At 55.4% G+C, this 19,942-nt stretch overlaps 1 protein-coding gene across 1 annotated transcript; it reads left to right on the top strand.

Moving 5' to 3' along the window:
* Positions 1 to 4,800: 4,800 nt before the first annotated feature.
* Positions 4,801 to 18,178, top strand: RRP1 (ribosomal RNA processing 1). Its single transcript, XM_079100523.1, has 13 exons — positions 4,801 to 5,027; positions 5,993 to 6,075; positions 6,841 to 6,898; positions 8,425 to 8,510; positions 9,861 to 9,922; positions 12,580 to 12,709; positions 12,792 to 12,856; positions 13,046 to 13,191; positions 14,360 to 14,436; positions 15,119 to 15,216; positions 15,471 to 15,490; positions 16,278 to 16,397; positions 17,113 to 18,178. The coding sequence occupies exons 1-13, from the start codon at positions 4,895 to 4,897 to the stop codon at positions 17,337 to 17,339; spliced, it is 1,305 nt and encodes a 434-aa protein (XP_078956649.1). The 5' UTR covers positions 4,801 to 4,894; the 3' UTR covers positions 17,340 to 18,178.
* Positions 18,179 to 19,942: the final 1,764 nt, after the last annotated feature.

The raw sequence follows: 19,942 nt of genomic DNA, 5'->3' as shown, positions 1-19,942 counted from the left end.
GCCCCCGGGCAGCTTGACCTTGGACTTCAGGCCTCCAGAACTGCGAGAGAATGAGTTCCCACGGTGTTAAGCCTCCAGGTTTGTGGTGTTTGTCACAGCAGCCCCAGAAATGGTCCCCTTCCCCGTGCATCACTGTATGTCCCCGAGCATGGGAGTGACACAGCTTTAAAGATGTCTTATGCATACTTTGATCCACACATTTTCATCAAGTTGAGCCTGGAGTTCAAAGACCAAGACTTAGGAAACCTCAAGGACCCCTGACCATGGAGTTTTTATACTTTAGAAGACAGCACATGTTCAGGACAACTCAGGCAGGAGGTGGATCAGCACCATATTGCGGGGAGATGAGACGCTGGAGTTTATCATCTGTGGGACGGTGTGCACCCTTCTGTAGTAGCGTGACCCAGTGGGCACAGCTGTTTTTACATGCTCATCAATGAGGCAATGTTTTAGATGTAGAAAACAAACAAAAATCCCCGCCTGTGGGAGCTGATAGCAAAGGGCAGTGTCTATGAAGTTGTAATATTTCCTTACCCAAATTCTTGTCAGGCTTTCTCCTTTTAACTTTTCAATCTTTAAAACCTTTTATACTGAAATAATTTTTAAAAATAGTACAGAAGCCAAGTGCAGTTGCGCACAACTGAAATCCCAGTGACTCAGGAAACGGAGGCAGGAGGATCACATGTTCCAGGCCAGCCTGGGCAACACAATGATGAAATTGGAGTTTGAGATGAAACTAGCTTCTGTGCTTCTGATGGTGGGCGGGGTGTGGATCACCTGGAGGCCTCTGCAACTGAGAAAGCCTGTTTTAGTGTTAGCTAATCACAGCGTCAGCTCAGAGGGTCGCAGCTCTTCCCTACTACTCTCCAGGGGCATGTGGCTATGCCCTCCAGTGTCCCAGCAGACCCCAGCAGCTCACGGCCAATTTCTTTCTGGGTCTTGTCTCGCAATTTCGAAGAACAAAATCCACATACAATAACGGAAGGCAAGAGAAAAAGGACTAGGATTTATTCACATGAGGAGGAAAGAGGGTGAGAAGGGACCCTATAGCAAGTTGTCCCCGAATGTGCTATACTCTAGGGACCTACGTAGCTCTTGGGTCAATGCCGTTGGTCCACATTGTGCCCATCAGGTCTTGGGAAAGTACCAATGCTATTGGTTAGCCCTTGATTCTGAACTTCCCTATAACTTTCTTTCAGATCTTCCCCCACTTTTCCTGCCACTCCAGGACAAAGGTTTGGATTCAAGACCCTGACTCAATAAAAAGGAACGGGGATGTAGTTCAGTATTAGAAGCCTTGGTTTTCATCCTAAGCACTGGGGGGGGGGGGGGGGGGGGGAACAGAGCTCCTGTCAGCTCTTCCTGTGTCCCCAAAGGCTCAAATCTTACACAGCTTACATAGAGGCAGTACAGCATCCCAAATCAGGAAGCCAGCACAGCAGGACTGTCCTGAACTGTCTGCGATGCCTTTGCCTTCCCCCAGCGTCCTACCAGAGGCTTCTTTCTGGTCCAGGCTTCTCCCATACAGCACTGTTTTAGAGGAACTGAAAAAGTTCTTTCATGTCCTTGACACTTTTAAGAGTTTCAGTCATTTTGAGGAATGTTTCTTAGGGCATCCAACTAGGTGCATGACACTGACGTCTTAGCTCTGGCCATGACTTCGATCACTTTGTGAAGGGGTATCTGCTGATCTCTCCACTGGAAAGATTGCTTTGCCTTTGTTCTAAGTCCTTAGAAACCTGGCACATGTGTTTCTCATGATACTTTCACCCACTGACTTCATGTTGGTTTTTTGTGTGCTGGGGATGGAACCCAGGGCCTCATGCATGATAGGCAAGCACTCTACCCCACTTATTTTAGTGTCCATACTGGATGGTGCTGTCACAGGCAAGTGGGAAGCTGATGCCCCAAGCCTTGGTTCTTGTGTTCCCACAAAAGAAAATTTAAAGGCAGACACAAAAGGTCAAATAAGAGAATTTTATTGTAAGTGAAAGTAAAGTAAGGCTCAAAGAACACCCTTGAGAGAGAAAGTCATCTCCCAGAAGAGGACAACAAATTTATTACAGTTGTACACTTGCCCTGGGACTTACATCCACCTTCAGCTGTCTTCACCCGGCGTATGTTTACTCCCCCTTTGCGTGGTTGGGTGTCATTGGCCCTAGTTGGTTCTTTCAGGACCTGCCATGGTGACCATCCCATTGAGGGGGTTTCATCTACAAGTCAGTACTATGTTAATGCAGGTGCTCGGGTCAGTGACCAGGCCGGCTTCATCTCAGCTCACCTGCACTACTGAAGAACTTCCCTCTGACATTGGTTGAGGAACCTGTGGCCGTCAATCCTAACTATACAGTGACTCCAGTTAGCCTGGCAAGAGTCAGCCCCACCGGTCTTTCCTTCTTGACATATTTCTCAATTGGCTCTTTTTGTTTCCACCTTTTACTTGCAGCGTTAGTACACCTGTTGTTTTTCTGTAAGTTACTCAATTATTCATTAGTCTTAAAAGCAATTTAAAGAAAACCCGTGACCCTGCTATGTTACTGATTTGCATTTCACTGCTCATTAATACTACTTTATGGTTCTAAAAACAGCTTTTAAGTTTCCTAAAGAGGAATCATTGTGCATTTATTAAAATAACTTTTTTTCCGGGGGTGGGGTACCAAGGATTGAAACCAGGGGCACTCAGCCACTGAGCCACATCTTCAACCCTATCTTGTGTTTTATTTAGAGACAGGGTCTTACTGAGTTGCTAGTGCCTCACTTTTGCTGATGCTGGCTTTGAACTCGATACTCCTGCTTCAGCCTCTTGAGCTGCTGGGATTATAGGCATGTGCCACCGTGTCCACTCCCACATTTTTAAAAATAAAGCTTCGTTGGGCACAGTAGGACACACCTGTAACACCAGGGACTCAGGAGGCTGAGGCAGGAGGATTGCGAGTTGGAAGCCAGCCTTGGTTACAGCAAGATCCTGACTCAAAATAAAAAGGGTTGGGGGAGTGGCTCCATGGTTAAGTGCTCCTGGGTTCAGTTCCTGGTACCAAAATTAAATAATAAACAGAACTCTAATTGAACCCAGGTACATTAATTTACATAGAATTTCTAGCTGATTTTTTTGTTATAATACAAAACTATTCAGCATATGAAGCTGAAAATATTTTATCTGACTGCTGCCCTTTAAAAGGACTGCTTTTGGGGAGCCTGGATTTCAGAAGAGGATGTCATTGCCAAATCTGTACAAATATGGCTTATGATGAACATCTGCTTTCCTACTGGGAGTCTGATATTTTGGAATGTGCCTGGAAGAAGCTGCTACGTGACCAGTTCTTAATAAAAACCCTTGGGCACTTGTCTCTAACAAGCTTCCCTAGTTGGCAACATTTCACACAAGTTGTCACAACTCACTGCTGGGAAATCAGGAGCATCCCATGCTACTCCACCCAGAGGTCTCAGGAGGCTCCCGCCTGGCTAGCCCCGCACCCCAAGCACCTTCTTCCTTTGCAGATTTTGCTTTGCATCTTTTTGTGATAAACCACATGAGGGCTGGGGTTGCAGCTCAATGGTAGAGTGCTTGCCTGGCATGCATGAGGCAGTGGGTTCCATCCTCAGCACCACATAAAAATGAATAAATAAAGGTGTTATGTCCATCTACAACTATATATATATCTCATGAAGTTTAGTGCTGAGCCCAGATCTCTTGCCCACCTCCCTACTTGACCTGGCCTGACCCTCCTCTTCTACAAGTCAGGTGAACTGTTTCTTTTGTTTTTGAGGAGAGTGGGTACTGGGGATTAAACCCAAGGGTACTTTACCACTGAACCACATCCCCAGCCCTTATTTTTTAAGACAGGACCTTGCTAAGTTATGAGGGCCCTGGTAAATTGCTGAGGCTAGTCTTGAACTTGTAATTCTCCTGCCTTAGCCCTTCCAAGTCGTTGGGATTACAGGTGAGTGCCACTATGTCTGTTTTCTTCCATACTGGTGGGTTTGGTGATCAGCTCCCCAGTCTGCACATAGTGTAATGTCAGAAACTGCAAACTAATCAATGAGTAACAAGAATCGCCCCAGAAAATAATGATCTTTGTTCCTGAGGTTTGCAGAAGTGAAAAGCATCTTGTGACTAGGTGATTAGGACATGATGTGCGTCACTCAGCCACAAAGCCCCAGCTGTGAAGAAGCGCCCACAGGACTCCGTTGCTCATCTCCCATATAATCCACCCCTTAGCCAGCTTCCTGGCAAGGACGACACTGGGCAGTCGGCTTTCCATATAAAGCCATCTTCCTTGTCTCTTGATTGGCCTGTGATGTGCACATGAGTTCAACTGTCCGCTGGTCTTGTGAGTCCTCCTAGCAAATCACGGAGCCCGGCGTGGTCCTGGGCTCTGGACACTCGGGTCTCCTGACACAGCCCTTTCGAGAGTCTGCTGGGCCCCATTCTACGAAAACAGCAGTGTCACACCTTCGGGGCTCCACGCGGCTCTGCATCGCACCACCTCGTCTGTATGCGCGTCTTCCCAACCTGCCCAAGCGGCGCGGGCGGCCCGTTCTGGGGCCAAGCCTTCTAAGGCGCGCTCTGCCCTCCTCGGGGTCCGCGCTCCTTTGTCCCGCGCGTCCCGCGGCCTGGAGCGGCGACGGCCTCTCTCGCTTTTCGGCGAAAGAGACCGCCTCCGAGGGCTCCTCGCGGGGCTCCCTCCTGCGGCCGCCCGTCTTCGCGGCAGGGGCGGCGGCGCGACTCGGCGCTGCTGGCCGACGGCGTGCGTCCCGGCGGCGTCGCGGAGGACTGACGCGACGCGCGCGGCGTCGCGGGAGGGTGACGTAGCCGTTTCGTCACGCGCGCGCCGCGCCGCAGTGTGGACGCGGGCCTGGGCTCTGCCTCTCCTCCGTGCCCGCCGCGGTCGCTATGGGTCCGCGCACGCATCTGCCGCCCGAGATCCAGTTGGCGCAGCGCCTGGCGGGGAACGAGCAGGTGACCCGGGACCGGGCGGTGCGGAAGCTCCGGAAGTACATCGTCGCCAGGACCCAGCGGGCCACAGGTGGGCGGGGGTGCGGGCGGGACACCGAGGGGCGGCGACCCGAGCTGGGGCCTCCGGGCCGCGTGGGGCCTTCGCGGGGCCTTCGCGGGGCCTTCGCGGGGCCGACGGGCGCGTCCCCACCGCGTTGGGCTCCCGCCCCGGCCGCCCGACCTGGCGGGGCGGTGACACGTGGCCCCTCGGCCACCCTCTCCAGGTCCCCGTCGGGCCTCCTGCTCTCGGGGAAGACCCCAGCAGAACGTGCGCCCCTCTTGCTGCTCCAGCTTGTCATTTGGGCGACGCATCTCCGTGCCGCTGCCCTTGGCACTGTAGCGTAGTTGGTGGCTTGCCCGACTTTCCCTTGCCACCCTCCACGAGGACCAGGACACGCTTCTTGCTTAACTGTTCATTGTACCTGCGGTTCTCAGAGCCTGTCCCGCCCCTGCCACAGCTTCGGCACACGTGTACATTCCTTAGAAATGCAAATTCCAGGATCTCAGCCCAGTGGACCTCAGCCAAGGCTCAGGTCAGCCGCTAGTGCTTTAGGAAGCTCCACAGGTGTCTTCGGTCCACACACTGCAGCCTCGGTCAACATCCTTTGCCCACTCTAGTGAGTAAGTGAGACTTTCTTTGAATGTCAAAGAGGTAACACAGAAAAGCACAAAACTCCATGTAACACTGGGTGAATGACCACCGTTAAATTCACCTGAGGGGCCGCCATCCGCTCAGGGATGAAATTCTGAATTTTGAATTTCAGGAGTTCCAGGGTACCTGGTGCTTGCCTGTTTACATCTCAGTGTTTAGTGAGTGCATGAAGTTACCTGGGGAGGATCCTCCAGAGACTGAAGAATGGCCTGGGGAGGGGGCAGACTGCTCCCCAATTGATTTTACAGCAAATAGAATTTTGGACTAATCCATAGGCTTGGTGGCTGGCACTGAAGGGTTGGGGTGGAGGTTTGCTTAGTGTGAATGTTACTGTTTTGATGCAGGTGGTTTCACACACGACGAGCTGCTGAAGATATGGAAGGGACTGTTTTACTGCCTGTGGATGCAGGACAAGCCGCTCCTGCAGGTGAGTGCACGGGAAGGAAGCCACAGAAGGTGGGAGCACAGGTGGGCATTTTTAACATGGCCTGTGGTGCTGGGTGAAGCTGTGTGCCCTCAGTGCTTTATTCTGTCTGGCAGGAGGGCAGGATCTTTGATTATTGTGACTTTGGCATGTGCTGAGGACAGGCGAGGTTTGCTGAGTCGCGCGCCACTGGCAGTAGCAGTGCTGGCCAGGGCATGGGTGAAGTGTCCCATTTGGTTGAAACTGAGTGCCGAAATAATGAAATTCAGGAGATGGGTCAGGTCTTCTGCAAAAAGGATTTCTCAAAGTGGTTTTCAAAGTGTTGAGCCTTTGCTCTTCAAAATCGCCTGGGTGTGAAGGTGCTTATTTACTAAGCATCCTTCTCTCAGTGAAGCTGTGGACTCTGCTGCTTTAGCACGTACACTGGTTGATGGTTGACAAACAAAAGCAGATTGATAGCGGGTGACTCGTGGGTCTTGACTTCATCTCCTGCTGACACGAGGCTCCTTTCTGTCTCTGCTCTCCCATTCCCCTTGTGACCAGCCCCTTGCTCAGGGAGTAGCCTTGGGCAAGAGAGCAGTGACTGCCACTGTCTGTGGCAGGGGTTCTTTCTCAGCAGGGGAAAGCTTGCACAGGTCAAGTCCACTGGGTTAAGACCCATTGCACCCAGCTCTCTGTGGTGAGTGAGTGGACCTTGGAGTGTGTCCACTTGCTGTTGTAAGAGCACGGTGCTTCAGGGACTGAGGGTGTTTCTTATTCCTCACACAGGAAGAACTTGGAAGGACCATTTCCCAGCTTGTCCATGCTTTTCAGACCACAGAGACACGTGAGTACACTGCCGTAGTTAAACCCTCGGGTAGATGCCAGAATTGCTGAGATTCAAGCCACTAGACACTGAAGTTTGTGTTCTGAAGTCGAGAACAAGAGGGAGCAATTCAGCCTCTGGTGTTTGTCATGTGTGACATGGCTGAGTGCTCGACCTGCACCACCCACTCGCCCAGACAGACTCAGCTCAAGAGCACAAGAGGCCCGGGTCCCGCATTTGAAAGTCAAAGTGAACAGCGAGTGCAGGTCACCCAGGTGGTGACTGAGTTCTACCTGATAGTCGTGACGTTCCTGCAGCATGTTTCCTAGCTCTTTGTTCTGTCCACAATGACTAGTTCTCATGCTGCCTGTCCCTCAGGACCGTTGGGAAGCCTGTGAATCCTGACCTCCGGGCCTTCTTCTGCCCAGCTGCTGGGGCACAGCCTGGCACCAGCATCTTAGACTCCCCATGCTGCACCTGGGGCGGCCAGCACCGAGTTTCCCTGCTGGCAACTGGAGTGGTGCTCCTGGTGCTGGTTGTATGCACAGTGGGTTTTAGTCCCAACACTAGGGGTGCCCACCTGACTTCTCAGTTTGGGAGATGCTTTCACTGTGTTGTGTAACTGGTAGAGTGGATCCCAATTTGGTCCTCTCTAAGAACTTGCAGAACTTGCAGCCCACGGTGTCCACCTCGCCTAGCTTCCGTGGTTTAGTGAACCTAGGCCTGCCTGTGCCTGGGTGATGTCACCAGCCCTGTGCTGCTGCGGGGATTTTGTGGTGGGAGATTAGTTGCCCTCCTGGTGTCTTCTGTCCAAGGTGTGGACAGGACTGGTCCCTCCTGGGGCCCCTCTGCTTGGCTTGCAGATGGTGTCTTCTCCCTGTGTCCTCATGGTGGTGTTCCTCTGTGTGCATGTGCGAACACGGACACCAGTCAGTAGGACCCACACCGGTGACCCTATTTTACCTTAATTACGTCTGTGAAGACCCTGTGTCTTTGCATTCATAGTCACATTCTGAGGTACTGGGGGTTAGGACTTCTGCATGTTAATTTTGGGGAACACAGTTCAACCTGCAGCATTCACGTGGGATGCACTTGTTATCTGTAGGTTCATGTACCTGGTTGGTTTCATGGATTGAGCACTGAGCATTCTACATACAGTTGTCGCTGCCTGGGTGACACCTGCTGAGGAGTCTGCCTTGGGTGTCAGGTCTGCAGCCTGAGCCAAGGTGGCAGCAGAGGAGCTGGGAGGACGTGGCCTGAGGGCTGCTTCTCTTGCCAGCCTTTGCAAGAGAGGCTGCTTCCCTTGCTCCCTCCACCTGCCTTTCTTGGAGGATGCGGCTTTGGTTTGTGGAGCTTGGCTCTCTGTGTGCCTGAGTTTCCTGCTGCTTAGCCACATACACAGTGTCACTTCTCTGCTCAGCCCCTGGGACTGAGCAACCCCAGAGGCTGCCTGTGTGTGACTTACAGTAGGGGCTTTCTTTTCTCCCTGCCCTCCCACTGAGCCACATCTCTCTGTGACTCAGTGTTGATGTGGCTCTTGCTCCTAGAGCACCTGTTCCTGCAGACCTTCTGGCAGACCATGAACCGTGAGTGGGCTGGCATCGACAGATTGCGCCTGGACAAGTTCTACATGGTGAGGAGGATGCAGGCGCCCGCCCTGTCCCAGCAGTTCGTGAAGGCACTGAGGGAGGGTGGCCTTGAACCCTGTGGGCTGGGGATTCTGCAGTCTTTGTCCACATCTTGGAGGTTATGAAGCAGTTGAAGAACCCCCGCATGGACTCTGGGTTCAGAGAGGAGCTTGGGCTGCCTGGGGAGGTGGCGGCGAGGCTGCAAGGGTGATTTGTGGCAGTTGATACTGGTGGCCTGTCTTCCCTCCCGTGTCTCCCCGTTGGGGTCACCGGTTTATCTTCAGAGACACAGGGAGCTGGTTTTGTGCTGCTCTGGCCTCCCTTTCCCTGTGGAACTACAGCTTTGCACTGTGTCAAGGGAGCAGTCCTCAGATGAAGGAACCTTGTCACTATCTAGAAGCCAGTGAACCCAGTGGGGATGCCCAGCAGCACTGTGGGCTCACCAACAACAGCTCAGCGGCCAGCTCCAACCTGACTGGCCTTCTGTGAGCACCATGAGTGTTAGTTCCTTGTGGTGAGGAGCATCTGCAGAGAAGCGGAGCTCAGGAAGTGGGGAGGGTGGGCTCTGTGGTGTAGGTGGGCCCGGGGACCTGGACCAGGCACCGTCTCTGCAGGATGCAGAACTGAAGGCTGAGGAGTTCTGTGTGAAGTCACCACACTGAGATGTAGTTGCTGAGTCTTTTCACATGATGCATGCTGTTGCTTTTCAAGGCCCATTTCCAGGGTCACTGTGTGACCAAGTTCAGCAGCTCAGGGCTGAGCTGGGAGGCACTGTAGGGAGGCATGTGCTATAGTGTCCCAGGAACAGTGTCCTAGCTACTATGCTATGCTTGCACAGAGGAAGTCTGAGGATCCTTAGTCCCTTTTTACCATGCCCCAGCCCCCTGTGGGCATGCTGTGTTAAGGCCCCAAAGGTAGGAGAGCTACAAAAACTTGGAGTTGTGTGGGGCAGACACTGGGCCACACTCCATTGGGGTGTGGAGGCCTTTGAGGGCTTGAGGAAGGGTGCCTGCTGCAGACCTGGCTAAGTGGTGGGCTTTGCCTTCCTGGGGAGCATATCCATCTCTCACCCCGTCCTTGTTTCTGAGACGGCCGTCGTCCGCTTCAGTGTGTGGACCCAGCTTAGCTGTGTCTTAGCTAGGTCTCAACTGCATGTAGGGTGCATGCCCTGGGCCCCGAGCCTGCAGGGTGTGGTGAGGTGTCGGCCAGCGTTCATCCCGTCGGCCGCTCTTCAGCTGGCCACTTGTGTGGTCTAGGTGTGGCGCTTCCCTCAGGAGCTCCTGGTCCGTGCAGCAGGAGGGGCCTCGGGGAGCTCTGGCTTGTGTTCCCCTAACGTGCTTCCTTTTGTACCCCAGCTCATGCGGATGGTCCTGAATGAGTCCTTGAAGGCCCTGAAAACAGGAGGATGGGAAGAAAGGTGGGTCCCCATGGCAAACCCGAGTCCTTGGGCCACTGGCACTGGGGGAGGGCAGTCTGAGTTTCCCATGTAATTCTTTGTCATGAAGAGATGCTGGACTTCACCTTGAGGGATGCCCCCAACGGTGCTGAGGGTGAAGGCCTTTTAGAAGGTGAAAATGGTTCAGCGTCCCTGGAAGTGCCATTGCTGAGTCAGAATGGACTGCACTGGGCACAGTGGAGGGACCAGCAGGCAGGGACACCCTTTTTGATGAAAACAAGACATGTTCAGCTCTGTTGAGTAGTCACCACTCCCCGTTCTAAGTGTGTTCAGCCCCTCCCTGTGTCTCCCTTTCAGCAGCAGTGATGGGGTGGGTGGCCTGTGCTCCCCCTGCTGTGAGCTGTTTATCTAGCCTCTGGCTTCCTTGGGTGGCAGTGGGCTTCTCCCTGCAGGCATTGTTGGTCCTGTGCTTTGCCTAGGGTCAGCTTCCCCTCCCTGCCCTTTGGGAGACCCCAGGGCCACCCGAGGCTCTGCCTCCAAGCTGGGCATTGGGTTTTCAAACCTTCATTGGCAGCCTGAGTTCTGTAGCCTAAAATAAGTTTATGACTGTTTAACATTTTAAAGTTTTTAAAATTAATTTTAAAAATTACATTTTTTTTGTAATTATGTGTGCGTGTGTGTGTTTTCTTAAATGTACAGGGAATTGAACATGGGCATTCAACCACTGAGCCACATCTCAGCCCTATTTTGTATTTTATTTAGAGACAGGATCTTACTGAGTTGCTTAGTGCCTCGCTTTTTGCTGAGGCTGGCTTTGAACTTTCGATCCTCCTGTCTCAGCCTCCTGAGCTTCTGGGATTACAGGTGTGCACCACTGCACCTGGCTTTTTTTGTGATAATGAATGATACACGTGCAACATAAAGAACTTAGAAAACTACTTTGTAATATTCAAAAATATTTTTTTCCTTTCTTGTGCTTGGTATTAAAACCCAGGGCCTGTACCTGCGAGGTACACACTCTCTACTGCACTGCTTCCCTGGCCGAACATCCCTCCACCTGACAGAAGAGTGCTTGTAAAACGCACTGGCAGTGGTGCCACCTGTGATCTGTGACTTGGGAGACTGAGGCCAGCCTCAGCAACTTAGAACCCGTCTCAAAGTAGAAAGGCCTGGGCACAGAGCTCCACAGAGCACCCCTGAGTTCATCCCCAGCAGCATGCAGGCTCCTGCCGCAGGGTGCTCCTTGTTTACTGAGCACCAAACCTGCCCCGGCCTCCCTTGGCCTGCTGCTGCTGCAGAGTTTTGTCTTTTCTCTCCTTTTAAAATTTTTTGTGGGGGGAGAGTAGATTAGAAGAAATGTATTTGGAATTGATCTGTAATTAGAAAGTGTGCCCAGAGAGCTTCAAGTCCAAGAACCCAGCCAGTGCCGTGTCAGGGCTGTTGGGACAGCGTCAGCTTGAGGCCCAGGCTGCCCGGCTGCCCCTCTCCAGGCTCACACAGTGGTCCTGGCCTGGCCCACTTTCCTTCTTTGTGAAGGATCAGCAGGAGTTGGACTCGTTCACAGAGGGCCTCGAGGTTTGGATTTCTGTGGGTGAGCCTGCACTCAGGCTGAAGCACCCCTGGTTTTGTGTGATTTTCTTCCTTGCATTCCCAGTGAGGACCGAGAGCCAGGTAACTCTTACTCATTTTAGGACTTAGTAATGTGGGTCATCCAGCAGGGACCCAGTGCCTCGGAATCACCTTATTGTGATTACCTTTGTTTTGGTTTACCGTTAGAAAAGTAGCTTCATCCTCATGGGAACAGCCCATGGTTGCAGAGAGCATCCTGCGGAGCACTGGTAACCTCTTCCCAGGCAGTCAGTGTTTGTGGGCAGGCAGAATTGATGGCCTGGGCCTTGCCACTGCCCGTCCCAGTCCCCATGGGCAGACAGGTCTTTGTTTGTAGTGCATGAGGTTGAGCAGGAGCCAGCAGCGGGTTCTTGCTGTGGTATGTGCGCAGGTCTTGCCTCTTCTCCTTTCTGAGCCTGGTGGAGTGTTACTTTTCCTTCCTTAGCCAGTGGTCCTTTGTCGGAATTTTCCAGGGGCTTTGAACTTGGGGCTCTTCTCTGTTAGCACCCCTGGGGTTTGGGGTAAATCCAGGACTCCTGAAGACTGTTGGCTTCCTGGGGCTCTCTGGTCCAAGGTCCAGAGCCTCCTGAGACCATGAACTCACATGCCAGGAAGAGCTACCCCTTGCACGTGTTCCCAGCCTGTACCCCATGTGCAGGTCCTGAGAGGCCAGCAGATGACTTGCAGCCCTCAGCCCTTCTTGTGCTGTCTTCCCCTCCACCTCTGCTCTGTCTTGATGCATGTTCCTGAGCTATACCCTGTGGGGACAGTGAAGAGGACCACCTTGCAAGGTGGTGTGGTGTCCTGTCTCAGCCTGGCCTCTTCCCACTTGCATCTTGAGTGTTTGAGGTGTTGCTGAGGTCCGAACGCACACTGCCTTCTGATGCTGGCCATGGCCACAGACACCCTCGATTGCCAGGCTCCTTGCTGCACAGACCCACCTGTGGTGTGTTCCCATGGAGACACCTGCCTGTGTGCATTAAGCTGGAGCTTAAACCTTAGGGCGAGGGGTTGGGGCACCGTTAGCGTGTGACTCTTGTGGCTGCTGCTGTATTTGCCCTCTTACTCAGGCAGGTTGAGCAGCTTCTGGAGCTGCTTTTCACCGAGATCCTGCACCCCAGCAGCCAGGCCCCCAATGGAGTGAAGAGCCACTTCATTGAGATCTTTCTGGAGGAGCTGACCAAAGTGGGCGCTAAAGAGGTGAGGCCAGGGTTGGTTGGGCAACCAAGCTCGGTGTGTGCACACGCCAGAGGCTGACCAGCTCCCTGTGCTTTCCCTGCAGCTCACGGCAGATCAGAACCTGCGGTTCATTGACCCCTTCTGCAGGATGGCTGCCTGCACTAAGGAGTAAGTAGCCGGTGACTGGGGCCTGATCCTCACTTGCTTCTGGGTGAGACTGCCTTTGGGGATTGCTGCCCCTCCTGGCTGCGTTTTGGCTCCAGAGGCTGCTGATCATGGTGAGGTGGGGGGACACTCAGTGCTGCTTGTGGAGGGTCGTCTCCAGTAGGCTTTCTAGCATCCACTCCACCCTCTCAGCTCCCTGGTTTTACATAACATCACCCGGGGCATCTTTGAGACGATCGTGGAGCAGGCCCCGCTTGCCATTGAAGACCTGATGAACGAACTGGATGCACAGAAGGGGGCGGACGAGGAGTCAGATGGCGACAGCGAGTCTCTGGAAGGTGAGTGTGAACAGGACCTGCCATCCCACGGACTCCTGCAGGTGAGAGTCACAGTGTGCTGAGCTTGGCTCCTGCCACAGTTGCCTGTCCAGGGCTGGGCCTACTGGTCCCCTGCTTCTGCTTCACCCCCAGCTCCCTGGCAGCACAGCAGCCCGTGACCTTGGAGGGCACCAGGCACAGGTCTCTGCTCTCCTTACCTGATGGGAGCTCGGGTGCTCCCAGCACTGCCCAGCTCCCCCCATGCTCCCCACTACCTTCTAGCTCCGCTCCCTGGATGGCTGCAGTGCTCCCTGGGGCCTGCCTGCACCCTGTCTACCTGCCACTCAGGCTGCCTGCCCTCCTCGTTTATAGTGCAGCCTCCACCTGCCTCATACTGGGCTCCTCCATGTTGGGTCACTCATGGTCACATCCATCACCTGCTTCTCTGTTGAGCTCCTCATTCCTGGCCCGCATCCCCCACAAGGACTGGGCTCTGTTGGCATCCCTTGCACCTGGGTTTCGTGCTGAGTATGGCACCCGACTTCCTTTTGAATGGCCGTGGTGCTCTGGCAGCAGCGGATCCAGCCTGCCTGCTTCCAGTCTTGCTGCTGTGTCCCTGTCTCGCTGTGCAGGGGCTCTGTGTACCAAGCGTCATGTCCTGTTGGAAGGGCAGGTCACCCACAGCTTCAGGACTTGTTGCCGTGCCAGTGAGCCCTTGGCCTTCCTGGGGGTCAGCCTGTGCCCCTCCGTCCCCAGGGCTTCATCGGGCCATCCTGTGTGCGCCTTCACTGCCCTCCCTTGGCCTTCTCGGTCATCCCAGAGTCTCAGGCAGGTTCCCTAAGACCTGCTTGCAGTGCACCACTTCCAGAGTAGGCCCCATGGCCCTGCAGCTGTCCCTCTGAACGTGTGCTGCCCCTCATAGCTCTTTGTCCTGTGCCTGCTTTCTGAAATCAGTGTCTGCAAAGCCCTGAGCGCCCTGACTGAAACATGCTCTCCCACTGCCTCTGGTCGGGCTGGCTGCCCTTCCTCCTTACTGTGGGACTTCACCACCACCTTTGCTGCCTGAGATCCACTGAGAACCATCCAGGAGACCACCTGCGTCCTGACAGCTGCCTGCTGTGCCCCGTTCCCAGGGCCCCGCACACGTCAACATGGGGCTTTTGAGGTCATGAGGTCCTTTTCATTTTAGGCTCCGTGCACAGGGCTGACCTTGAGACGGACAAGGAGACGGGAGGTGACGAGGATAGTTCTGAGCCTGTCCTCCAGGTTGGTGTCTGGGCCTGTGGACTGTGAGCTCATCCTTTGCTCTCCTGCTCTGCCGCTGACTCCAGGAGGGAGGATGGTGGCCGTGGACTTGGAGACTGACCTTCATGGAGGTCAGCTTTGGAGGAAGGACAGATGGCAGGCCAGCTTGTCTTCAAGGGGCAGTGCCAGTGATGGGGATGGGGGCCAGGTTCTGGGTAGGGGTGCAGAGGCCAGGCCCACAGCAGTCCTTTTGCCCTGGACAAGTGGGCGACCTCTCCTGCCGGGTGGCTTCATGAGGGAATACGTGCTGAGTGGTTGGCGTTGGGGACGCATTGGGCATTAGACCAGTGACCTGAGTTGGAAGTGCGGGGTATCCTAGTGAGATTGTAATACCGACTACTGTCAGGTGAAGAAAAAATTTGTGTTTTGGGTTAAAGGTAAGATTACTGTCACTTCCTACTTCCTCATCCTCTTGTGGCTGCTGGAATTTTTAAGGTTGTGCATAGGGCTGGCTTTATGGCCCTCGAAATGTGCTGGGCAGCGCTGCCCATGCTGGCATAGGCTGGTGGAGCACAGGACCCTCAGGTGTGCTTGTGGACAGGTGGAGTCCCTGTGCTGGACCAAAGGCTGCTTGGGCCTCATGGGTTCTGTGTTCCTGGGGTGTAGGAAGGTGACTGACCCTGGGCCTCCCTTTCTGAAACAGTTTGACTATGAGGCTGTTGCTAACAGGCTGTTTGAAGTGGCCAGTCGACAGAGCACTCCTTCTCAGAACAGGAAGCGCCTCTACAAAGTGATCCAGAAGTGAGTGGTGTTCAGGGCACCTGGCCTGTCCTTCCCTGGCCCTGGACCTGCCTGTCTTAGCCCCACTGCCTCTGCTGACACTGTTCCCCTCTGCACTCTCCCTGAAGCTACCTCAGCTAGGCGGAGGGCTTTAGAGCTCCTGCCGACAGGCGTCACCGAGGGCAGGGTGTCTTGGGCCCTCAACAGCTCCAGGTGTGTCCCCAGGATGCTGTGGCAGAACCACACTGTGTGACAGGTCTGTCTTGCTCTTGCAGGCTGCAGGACCTGGCTGGAGGTGAGGACTGATGGGCTCCGCGTGGCCCCAACCTGGAGGCGCTCATCATAGGCCTGTGCTGGTTCCCCTGCTTCCACGGGCTGAGGGCTTCTGCGGCTCTCCTTCTCTATTGCTTTCCCTGTGGTCCTTGGCCCCCTGGTGTCTGTGAGGCACAGTGCTGGTCCAGGGCTCTGGAGTGGCTGATGGCGGTGCTGCTGCCTGGGCAGGAAGCACTGCACTCTGTAGTGTGGGGCACAGGAGACCGAGAGACAGCTCCTTGGGGATGGGGGGCGGGTAATGTAGAATTTCCGTCACGCAGCCTGTTGAAGGATTTACCTGGGTACCTGCATGCCCGTCCCTGGGATCCTGCAGGAACATCAACTGTCCTGTCCATCACTTGTTTTCCTGCTGTTCCATTCTCTGTCCATATGGCAGACCCTTCCCTGATGGCATCAGGAGCCGGAGGCCAGTGTTTTTAGATGAAGGTCACACAGTGAAGGGCCCAAGTCACACATGCTGGTTGGGCTGCACAGGGTGTGGGCACCTGTGGAGGTACGGGGGACTGTCCCCCACAGGTTCCTTGGTGCCCCTCCCAGCGCGTGCCTGTTTGAGAAGTAGACTGGCCTCGTATGTGGTCTGAGAACCGCTTCCCAGTGCTGCTGTTCCTGGGCCGGGATGGTGCAGGCTTCACACTATCTCAGCTGTGGGGTTGTGGAGAGCACCTCGCGTCTGGAGTTAGGATGGACCTTTTCCTAAGGGGAGCACGTGCAGGCCACCCTCGGCTCCTGACTCTCACCCTGGTTCTCAGGCACCTTCCCTGAGGATGACATCCCAGAAAAAACCTACAGGCATCTGCTGGAAGGAAGACGGGCGCGCAAGATGAGGAGGCGCCTGCTCAAGTCTCAGAACAAGAGGAGGAGGACTGGAGGTGACTACTGACGCCCAGTGCTTCACCTGCTGCCCAGTCCTTGCCCTGGTCACCTCTGGTGTCTTTCCCTAAGCCTCCCCTCCAAGCACAGTGCCTGCTGGCCACATATTCTGGGATAGTCTCAGACTCTTCCCCGCTCTTTGCCTGAAGTGCACTGTCTGTGGAACCGTCCCCTCTAGACCATGCAGGCCTCTCTCTAGGCCAGCTACCTCCTTGACCCACGCACCCTCCTCCAGTGTCCTCTGGCAGTCCTTGAGCCTCAGGGTCATTCTTCCACCCCTGCCCCTCCTTGGTGAACACAGGATGGTGCTAAGGGCTGTGCTGTGTGCCTTGTTGATGTGGTTGGCCTGCGTGCCTGCTTGCCCCGGGGTGGCCAAGCCCTGTGCCCGAAGTGGTGCTGCAGGCCGCTGAGGAGCCTTCCTCGCCTCATGTCTGCACTGACCCAGCCTGGGCCACCGCTGCTGTTGAGGCCCTGCCATGTTCCCCGCCTGGGCAGTGACTTCTCAGCAGCCTGCCCTCGGCCTGGCCCCAACTTGAATTAACCCCCTGGCCAGGCCAAGGGGTCTGGCTGCGAGCTCATCCCCCTTGTCGTGAGCACAGGTAACCATGGGACTTGCTCCCTTGCAATGCAGGTCTCCTGGTGGGCTGTGGCTGCCGAGTCCTCCATGGGACGGCATCCTCGGGATTCTGTGGGTGAAGCGTGCCTCTGTTTCAGCAGGGGAAGGCGAGGAGGCCTCTAGTCCCGACCTGGGTTTAGGAATCGTGAAGAAGAGGAGCTGGAAGGCGGTCAGCCCCGAAGTTGTGTGTGCAGAGACTGGCAACCAGAGTGGGGTCAGCAGGAGGAAGAGGAAGCTGAGGCAGCTCTCTGGTGCTGGAACCGCTGTGACCCATGGCCAGGAGCCAGGGAGGAGAAAGAGGCCATCGCTGAAGAGCAGGAAGTGACATGGTCAGGCCAGGAAGGGTGGAAGCTGAGCTTTCTGTGGGCTTTCCTTGTCTGCAGCCGAGGGGGTTGAGGGGCAGGAGCTTGAGCACATTCCCATGGCCTCCGGGTGTCCCTGGCTCCTAAACTTCTGCAGGGGAAGAAGCAGGGGGCTGGGGGAGAGTGCAGGCCTTTCATTTCATCCAGCCTTAGAAAATGCATCTGGGTGTGATGGCCTGGAGCCTAAGGTTCAGTCTTGGGGACTCAATACCTGTATCAGGCCTGGCCCTCCACCCTACCTGGTGTCCATAGAATAAAATGCAGTGCAGTCTTTGCAGAGCACCACTGCATCTGACACTGTGAAGTGGCAGATGTGGCTTCCTGAGCACTGTTTGCATTTTATATCCATTTTTGTGGGGATAAAAGTGTCTGCCAGATGTTTGGAAAGAGTCCCCGTGAGAGTTGCAGCTGGCGGGGCCGAGCTCCGCCTCAGCAGCTTCACCGTGAGCCTGGGGTTTTCAAGCAGCTCCTTGGTGATGTGGTGGCCTGTCTGCAGCAGGAAGATCTGACTCTGTCCCTCAGTGACTAGGAGGCAGAGAGACCCGGCATCCTGGGGGTGGTAGGGGGCCATGCTGTGGCAGGAGGCCAGGGCATGTTGCACGTGTCCCCACCTGGCAGTCGGCCCCTTCCGTCCTGCCCAGCTGGGATCTGGGGCTGCGGGTGGCTGGGAAGTGAGTGGGAGGCCTGGGGAGAGCCGGGTAGCGAAGCTGTCTGTCACCTCCTCTCTGTGGGTGGAGGGCCCCTCCGTGTGGGGAAGGTGTTGAGTTGGCCTGCCTGATCCTGGAGCTGGCAGGTGTGAACTGCAGGGGCTGGAGGCTGAGGAGTCTCTTGCTCAGGGACCTGCTTCCTTCTTTCTTTCTTTCTTTTTTTTAAATAAAGACCATCAAGTGATTGCCCAAGACCCCCTACGCCATGGAGGGTCAAGAATCTGCTGATTTAAATGTTGATCTCGTCCAGAAATCGTCTCACAGGGAGGACTGGGAGTGTGACCAAAGCCTGGGTGCCATGGCCTGACGGCACAGAGATGAGCCACTGCACTGGTCTCCCTGCTCATGGAGGGCGCCTGGCCAGCACCCAGGGGTTCTCTTCTGCTCGCTCCTGCTGCCAGCTCCCTCACCTGCAGGTGTCCCTCCTGGAGTCTTGGCGACTGCGTCCCTGGTGCTGCCCTCATCCCGCTCAGCAGCCACCTGGCGCACACACCTTGCCTGCTCTGACTCCCATGTGTCTTGCCCCATTGCACAAACCCCATAATTCCCATGGGCTCTGGTGTCTCCGTGGGGCCACCCCCACATGAGGACCCTCCTCACCCAGGCTGGTAGCTGAGAGCTGCACAGCACAGCCCCCTCCCCCTTGGCCCTGTCTGAGGATCTGTACAGAAGTGTGTGGGGGTATCTGGTACCCAAGGGTCCCCTGGGTACACTCCTGCCCTGTCCCTCTGCTGGGTCAGGGTTCCCCCACAGCATTTGAAGCCCTTAAGAACAACGTGTGGACCCACCTGATCAGACAGTGAATTTGGACATCAGGAAACAGTGTTTCGCACTGTCCCTTTGTCCTGGGCAGCCTGCCTATCCATCTGGCTGCACAAGTGGCAGGAGTCCATCCTACAAGTACAGCCGGGCAGTGGCACTCCATGGTGCGCATGGCGAGGCTCTGCAAGGCTCCCCAGCCTGCCTTTTTCCATCACTCCTGTGCTGGGGACTGAGCCCAGGGGTGCTTAACCAGAGTCACGTCCCCATCCCTTTTGTATGTTTTATTTAGAGACGAGGTCTCGCTGAGTTGCTGAGGCTGGCTTTGAACCCACAGTCCTCCTGCTTCAGCCTCCGGAGCTGAGGATGACAGGCGTGACCTGTGGTCTTTTTAAGACTGACTCCCAGTCTTGAAAGAAAAGTTGAGCTGTGATTCGTGGAGCACTCAGCTGGCCCTCCAGGGCTGACTTCGGAGCAGCTTTCATCACCTCAGAGAACCGCAGACATGGGGAGAAGGCCTGGGTGGGCCCTGCGCTGCAGGCCGCAGGGCTGGGACGTCCACTTGGGTTTCCTCGAGCAGCTAAGTGGTGTCTCAAAGACTTCCAGGAGCAGGCAGATCGCTCTGCACTGCCATGCTGCTCACACGGGAGTCCTGGGAGGCTGAGCCGTTGCTCCCTGCTGTATGGCTAGCGGGGGTCTCGGGGACACAGCTCCTCCAGCGCGTGGTGGTGCAGGTAGACGGGCCCAGCCGCGGCCTGGGGACGTGAAGCTGCGTGGGGCCGCGCGGGGTATTCTGGATCTCTGCAGCGTCTCCATTTCTTGTCTGCTGCTGAGCAGCCGCCTGGGCCAGGGTGCTCTCTGCTGCATGTTCCACAGTGGCGGCTGTGACCTGCAACTCCCCGTTTGTGGCTGAGGCTGCTGATCCCCAGGCTGGGGCCGGGCCTGGTGAGCGGGTGTGGGGGAGGGAACTGAGGAGCCCTGGTGCTGGGGCACGTCACGGGGAGCGGCCCAGCCAGGGTGATTGTGAACCCCCCCAGCTGTGGGGTGGAGTGGATTCGATGACAGTCCTGCTGGTAGCGGGGGCTGGAGCGCCCCCAGCT

Source organism: Sciurus vulgaris (genome assembly GCF_902686455.1).
Source record: "Sciurus vulgaris genome assembly, chromosome: 10".
NCBI classification, from domain to species: domain Eukaryota; kingdom Metazoa; phylum Chordata; class Mammalia; order Rodentia; family Sciuridae; genus Sciurus; species Sciurus vulgaris.
Note: the sequence above shows the minus strand (reverse complement) of the source record. Positions and strands in the feature narration are given on the sequence as shown.